This window comes from Anopheles coustani, chromosome 3 (genome assembly GCF_943734705.1).
Source record: "Anopheles coustani chromosome 3, idAnoCousDA_361_x.2, whole genome shotgun sequence".
Taxonomy (NCBI): Eukaryota; Metazoa; Arthropoda; class Insecta; order Diptera; family Culicidae; genus Anopheles; species Anopheles coustani.
This window is the reverse complement of record NC_071288.1, coordinates 21055001-21062484: the sequence shown is the minus strand read 5'-3', so window position 1 is coordinate 21062484 and position 7484 is coordinate 21055001. Positions and strand designations below refer to the sequence as shown.

The following is a 7484-nucleotide window of genomic DNA, read 5'->3' as shown; positions in this document are numbered from 1 at the left end:
CCAACCCTCGCAGACCACGCAACAGGAATGTCGCTCTTCGAGGACCCCTCGGGCGTGTGGGATGGACAGTTCTCAAGGTGGCACTTCAATGTTGTGTTGGGCGAGCGCGAACGTTGGATGTGGGAGGATACAATTCGGTGATGGACAGCCAAGACCACACTGAAGGACGACGGACGAAATAGTGTGTCAGGGTTAGGGCAGTGATCAGAGTGGGCAGAACCGAGAGATTCCAAGTGGGTGCGAGAGTGCTATGAATAGAAAACCACTTTCACGGCAAAATTCGCAAAGTCGATGAAGACGATGAGAACCGTGTCTTTCCAATGTTTGTTAAATTTTGCTGCATTTAACTTTATTACACTTGTTGAAAACTTTCCTTCAGTGCATATGTGATTTTGAAGATCGTCAATGTTTTGTTAGTGGCAGACGAATACCATAAATTTCTGATCATTTGCAACATCGTCAGTCGCATTTAAAATAGAAAAGTGTAGTAATGGTTTGTCAAGTAAGATGCAGCACACAATTTCAAAACACGTCATTATTTACATATTCAAATTAATGAGGTGATAAAGCAGCGTGCAGATTTCGAATCAGCTTTTAAGCGCTATTTACAGTCCTGATGAAATATCCTTCTATTATGGGACATTAATCGCTACAACAACATTCGCACACTATCGTCTACGGTCGCCGACGGTGATATCACCTGGTTATTTGTAGAAATGTTGATGATACTATCAGAGATATAATCACGGCTACGGGCAAACAGAATATTTGTATTGTTCCTTTTCTAGAAGAACCTTCATCACGTAAAAATCACGTTCAAACCATGATACATCTTGTGTGTAAAAATAACTTTTTGTTATGGAACAATTCAGATGAGGTTACCTAAGATAAATATGCGAGTGCAACGAACATCAATACAGTGGGTCGCTAACGTCGATCGATGCATCGGTGCATGCACAAACGATGGCCACTTAATGCGGCTTAATTGCATTGAGAAACCGGGGTAAATGGTAACCGTTTTCGTTGTTTAGATGTTGCCTCCTTCAAATCCGCATTTGACCACATAATTTGTCATAATTTTAACTCTAAACTCGTTTGGCATATCAATACACGGAGACCTGCGCCAACCGCCGGCCGATGACTTATTTTTAGTTCCGTTTCAACCATTTCGTCTATACTTAGTCAGCCACCGTGCGTCCGCTCCGCGGTGCGGTGAAATGGAGCAAAATATTTCTTTTACCGTCCGCCCGGACTAATAATAGGTTTACCGCGCTTTATAAATAAGCCCCGAAGGTATGCCTTCCCCGTTTGCGGCGGGGTGTTTTTACGGCACGTCGTTCATCCCGCTTGAAGGGGATGCGAAGGAAAGGAAAATAATAGAAAGTAGAGATAGATTCCCCCAAAACGACAGCGCGAGAGGAAACGGTGCACAAGTGTTTGTTTTACCCACTCGCGGTTAGATCAACATTTTTGCCTAAGAACCTGCGGTGCCAAGGTGTTATTCGTTCTTGGTACGGTATGTTTTTTTTTTTGGCAGCGATAATTTACATTTAAGAAGTGTATGTGAGTGTGTGATTAGTGGTGTCTGCGGAAAATTCGAGCCAGTTGCATCTGACAGTTGAATGCGAAGGGAAAGCACCAAAGACGCTACTCGCGTGAGAACGCCTAGAAACGGTCCAAGTAGGCGTTGAAAGTCGTTGGACAGAACCTTGCAGGATTCGCCGGCAGTGCCGAGCCGAAGGACGAAAAAGTGATGCCAAAGTTGACCAATGTTTATTTATGTTTGTGTGTTCTCTTTTGATTTTCGCCACAGCTAAGTGTCACATTCAAAGAGGTGGAATAAGCTAGTGAAAGTGTAGACCCACCGCGTCCATTCCGGGATTGTGTGGAGCGAAGTGTTTCGCTTAGATGTTAGAGCCCACCATTGGTGCACACAACGACGACACGACCTAGTGTTCTGTTCTGCCCGTAGCAAGGACCGCAGGGAAGGAGAGTGGTTGGTAGAGCGCGTTGGTTGGTTAAAAGAAGGGAGTCTGTCTGTCTGTCTGTCTAGCGTAGCCAATCGCCTGCGACTGGTGGGGAACGCCACCGGGAACGAGCAATCATGGCGGACCATGATTTCGCGCCAAGTTTCACCCAGAAGCCGCAGCTGCGCCAGGAGGACGACGGCAACCGGTTGATCTTCGAGTGTCAACTGGTCGCGAAGCCGAAGCCGGCCATCGAATGGTACCGCAGCGAGGAGCTGCTGTCCGAGAACACGCGGACCAAGTTCAAGATCCAATCGTTCGGCGAGAACAAGTACTTCGTCGTGCTCGAGCTCGACGACGTCATCGATACCGATGCCGGGCTGTACAAGGTGAAGGCCAAGAATCGGATGGGCGAGGTTTCCGCGTCGATCAATCTGAACTTCAGCCGTAAGTAGTGCGAGCGCGGTGCAGACCCGGAGGGGGATGAAGTCCCTCTCCTCCCTCTGCCCACCTCATTTCCGCCCCACATCACTACCTCTTTTCCGTCCCCCCATCCCCACCGTTTCCCGCCCCTTCAACACGCCCTTAGGTCTTGCGACCGGTGACGCAAGTAACGTGCAGTGGTTCGGTGAATGAGTGCTAAAATGTATCTGTGATCCATTCATGATTGTTGATCGTTTTGTGGGAAATTACGGGTTTATTTTTAGCAAACCGAATGAAGCATTCATGAAGCAGGGTGGGAACTACACCACATACTTGCGGTCTAGTATCACGATCTGTTTTTAAATCATGACACCGTTTTCCATTCATTGTTCATAATTGCTGGTAAATTTTTGTAGAAAGATTCCATTGTTATGTTTAATGCAATTATGTTAAAGAAGCACTAGCAGGAATTGTTTCTATTTAATGTATTTACCTTCATCTTGAATAGCTTAAAGAAAAAGTTTACCATTAACAAAGTCTTGAAGGTAGTTTATTGTTAACGATCATTCCTTCGTTTTGAAGCACAAGTGTTACAAGTTAAAATACATCAAAATATTCACTGCCATACACGATGTTTAAACGGTCCTCCCCGCATATCCTGCGATCCATCCCAGGATTACCTACGTTGGCGATCTGTTACTCTCTCCTCTGCACAGCAACAGCTCTTGCTGCCAGTGAAGCACTTTCATTTACACTCCCATTAACATGTGAAATATTTCCTTCTGTTCTTGTTTTCCACCCATGTTGTACGTGTCTTGTGTGCAAAATTCAACCGTAGCCGCCGATGAACCCGTCGAAAAGTAAGTGTCCAAGCGTCCACCATGTACCACCATGTGTTAGTTGTTCACTGTGTTCCAGCTGTTTCGGATTGTTTTATGTGATTCCCCCGTTTGTGTGTGTTCCCAACCCGCCTCCTTCACCCTTTAGACGCTGTTTCGAGCCTCTGTACTTTGTAATTTCATCCATTTTGAGTGAAACAAAACCCAGAACAACCCCGCGTACGATTGCTTACAGCTTCTAACGATTGCGCTTTTCGATCTCTTTCCTTTACGCTTTTGATGGTTTCGTTTTGCCACGCTACTAATTTTCTTCACACGGTCGACGCAAAACTCGCCCCACCTCCCCCCGCTTAATACTGGCCAACTGCATGGGTTTTGCTGTCTAGAAAAAGTCGAACGCCGCGAGCGGTACGTATTGGCGCTTCGTGTGTTGCGCGTGTCGATGTTCACTTCCGGTGTGCTTGTCCGGCCTGGTCGGCCGCAGGATAGCCTAAACTGTATCCTAACTGAGTTTTCTTTTCCATCTTGTTTCTGTTCCACCCCGTCCAATCGCGCAGACAAATCGATGGGCTGGCACCCACATTCATCAAGAAGCCCTCCATCCAGCAGGAGAACGACGGAAAGCGGCTCATCTTCGAGTGTCAGATTCAGGCGGACCCGAAGCCACAGATCCGGTGGTCGCACAACAGCAAGGTCATCGATAACACCCCGAGGCATAAGGTACCGGGAGCGAGCCCTTTTCCGCGGCGGCCACGGTAGCATACGCTAACCTTCGTCTTCCCTGTCTCGTTGCAGTTCAAAGTACAAAACGACGGTAAATTATACTATGCCACCCTCGAGGTCGACAACGTGTCGTTCGAGGACTCGGGTAAATACAAGGTGACGGCCAAGAACGAGCTGGGCGAGTCCAGTGCGACGATTAGCTTGAACTTCGACAGTGAGTATTGCCCGGCGCGGTGGTCCGCCTCTAGCCCACGAACAAACCACCAACTATTCACCCACCGCCCACCGCTCCCACCATCAAATCTCATGCAGCCTTTTTATCGACATTTTCATCTATTTCATTAGGTTTCGTTTGTATTACCTTTTCTTTTCGTGTGCCATTTTGCGACCGCCATCGTTCATCACCATACATTCGCACCATTGCCGTTTTGTTTGTTTCGAAGTCATATGTTCATGTTTGTAGATAGCAGGATCCTTTCGGCTCATCTCGTTAAGCTCTCCCGTTTTTTTTTTTCATTTTCATTTCATCGCGACATTTGTGTTTAATCGTTGGAAGTTACTCTTTACTCATGACTATAGTTTCGTTTATTTACTTACTCTCTTGCACTGTTGTACATCATCTATTGCGTAAAATTGCTACTATCTTATTCTCATTGCTATCATCCACCACTAGCATAATAAACCTCATCTTTGAATTCGGAAATGAACGTAAACGCCCTCGCCAAATGATTGCTATCGTAACAACTAAATCGGACAGTTCGGTGTATAGAATGTGTATGTAAAGACATGATGTGTTTGGCAAAGTAGCTAACGCTATGCGGTACCGATCCATGCGGCCCATTGCTGGCTACTTTGCAAAAATAAACAAGCCAAAGAAGATCTTAGAGCAATAATCAAACCAATGACCAGCTCATTCACAAACCAAGAAGATCCGACCTTATGGTCAAATAATTAGAAGAAGAAGAGAAAGAAGATCCACGAAACGGGACAAGACATGTACAATTTCAATCGAGATCGAGAGCGCACACGGTGGATGGTTGTTGTTCGGTTATATATAAAAATACGGTGCCACCCGAAACGGTGGCCCGAAATCGAGAAATGTTTTAATCAAGCGACTCTAGCGAGTCTTCGGTATAAGCCTGGTGGTTTTTGTTTTCGTCGGGGGGAAACAGACAAACTACATTGCAAACTCCCTTTCTTCCCGTTCCATTCCGTTTAGGTGAGGAAGTTCCGGTACCGGCGGATGGCTTCAAGCCAGCTTTTACAGATCGACCTGTCACACGACAATCGGACGACGGCAAGAATATTATATTTGAGTGTCGATGTATCGGCGATCCAAAGCCAAGCTATTCATGGCAAGTGTCGAATGTTTCTATTGTTTTTTTTCGTTCCTTTTACTACTCTAATTACTCTACCTTTAATACTACACGATTGACTCTCGGTAAATTATTCTTGAGTAACGATTGCAAAGAGATACATAAATGAGACAACAGTACAAGTACTTTCATAAATACAACTCTTAACATCAAGTAGTTTCCTGCCCCACGGTGGGGTATTGACTAAACGAGAGCGATCGATGGACAACGATTTGCGCCCCGTGGCACTGGTGTCGGGTTTAACTAATTTTGTTTTCCCGTTTTCGAACGTGTGCCATACCGCACCGCAGGTACCATGAAAAGAACGAGATCGCGATGAGTGGCAGGTTTAGCAGTGAGGTCGAGGAGGACCAAAACCACTGCTATCTGGTACGCTTCACCATTAAGGACGTAAAGCAACTGGACCGGGGCGTGTACAGTGTGCTGGCAAAGAACAAGCACGGTGATTCGACGGCTGTTATAAATCTGAACTTTGATTCTAGCTCGAAACTGATGTAAGTTTACGGTGCCTCTGAAACGGCTGTTTGGTTTGGTAGGTCGGAGTAGCGAAGGAGCTTGGATGGGGCGGCTTAATGCCAATGTTGAACAATCTTTAAATGCTGAGGTGGGGTCAAATATGTCCATGTGTAATATACTCGTACTTCCTCTTCCATATCTTCTTTGGATATATGGATGAATTATAGGAAAAATGAAATACTTCTTGTGGCATTAAAATATCTTCATGGGTTTTTTAATGTTAAGTTGGCATAAAAAATATTATTGTATAATTGTTGGCGCAAAAGAGCGGCTGATTAGCCTTGTTTAAATTCTTTCCTCAAATTAATATAGTTATAAGCTACGGTAATTTTATTCACCATTTGAAATCCTTTTCTAAAGTTTAAAAAATCTAGTTTTCTTTGATGTGTATTTGTGTATTATCGTTCTTTTATTTATTTACCAAATTTTCCACTCAATTAAATCACGTCGAAATGTTCCATGGTTATGTACTTGTGAATATATTTATGTCACAAAATAAGATAAAAGGGAACTGAAAGGGGATGACTTGATGATGATGATTCAACTTAAATAATAAGGATTTGGGTTATCGAAAGCTGGCTTTTGGAGATAATGGGATTTGTTCATTTTAACCACAAGAAAGACGTGAACTCAAACGTCAGTTTGTTTGAATCACATACTTGCTTCATGTTATGTGGAAATAGCAAACATATTCAAAATAATCTTCAAGTAGAGAAGATATTCAACGACATTAAGTTAATTTTTAAATATAGAATTGGGTATTGCGATACTTTGAATTTTAATGAATTAGTTATCCAAGACTTTCTTCACTGCTCCGATACGATACCCGTACCAACCCGTTGCCCAAGGTGGCCTGAAAACCCCTCTAAGTAACCGATTGTGTTTTTCGTTTCTGCATCCGCCTTGTTCCGTGCAGAAGTCCGGATGGCAAACCGCCCCGATTCCCCCAGAAGCCCACCATCTCGCAGAAGGGTGACGTGCTTTCGATGGAATGCATTTTGGAGGCACTGCCAGTGGCCGACATTACCTGGTACCACGGGCAGGACAAGATCGTGGACGGCGAGCGGTTCAAGATCCTGCGCAAGGCCATCTCGATCGATACGTACCTGCTCACACTCCAGATCTCGCAACCGACCGCCAATGACGGAGGAATCTATCGCTGCCACGCTTTCAACCCGTTTGGGGAAAGTAATGCGCACATTACGCTTAACTTCAAAGGTATTTCCACGTTTCCGGTTCCGCTCACTCGTGTTGTTCCGTTTTCTTGTTTTTTTTTATTTTCATCTCTTCTAACTTACATGCACTACCTTTGTTTCTTGTGCCACTTTTCGTGTGTTCGGTGCTGTGTTTTTCTTTTGTGATTTTTTTCCGTTTGTTCGTGAAGCTGTTACCTATCTAGTATGTTTCCGTGTTCTGTTTCTTGCTCGTATTTCTCGCATCTACTGTTCATATACTACCGCACTTCGCTCCCGTGACTGTGTCGACTGTCTCTGAGCTGCCCGTGTTTCCATCGGAGACCCTGCAGCCTGTATCTGTGATACTATGTGCGCATAGTATGTTTCTTGCGGATTATCTTTCCCAATCGCGTGCAATCTTCCACTGTTGCCCTTGGCTCTGGCCGTGTACCTCTAGGGTGTACA

At 44.9% G+C, this 7484-nt stretch overlaps 1 protein-coding gene across 3 annotated transcripts in view; it reads left to right on the top strand.

Annotated features, from left to right (window-relative positions):
• Window positions 1–2104: 2104 nt before the first annotated feature.
• LOC131260872 (twitchin) overlaps window positions 2105–7484 on the top strand; it is a 33283-nt gene continuing 27903 nt past the window's right edge. For 2 of the 3 annotated variants that reach the window (XM_058262713.1, XM_058262711.1), the window contains exons 1-7: window positions 2105–2414; window positions 3229–3250; window positions 3787–3949; window positions 4025–4166; window positions 5172–5307; window positions 5619–5822; window positions 6761–7062. In XM_058262713.1, the coding sequence (XP_058118696.1) occupies window positions 2105–2414; window positions 3229–3250; window positions 3787–3949; window positions 4025–4166; window positions 5172–5307; window positions 5619–5822; window positions 6761–7062 (1279 nt within the window). Of the gene's footprint in view, window positions 2415–3228; window positions 3251–3615; window positions 3638–3786; window positions 3950–4024; window positions 4167–5171; window positions 5308–5618; window positions 5823–6760; window positions 7063–7484 lie in introns of all 3 variants that reach the window. The other variant, XM_058262712.1, reaches the window with a different exon arrangement.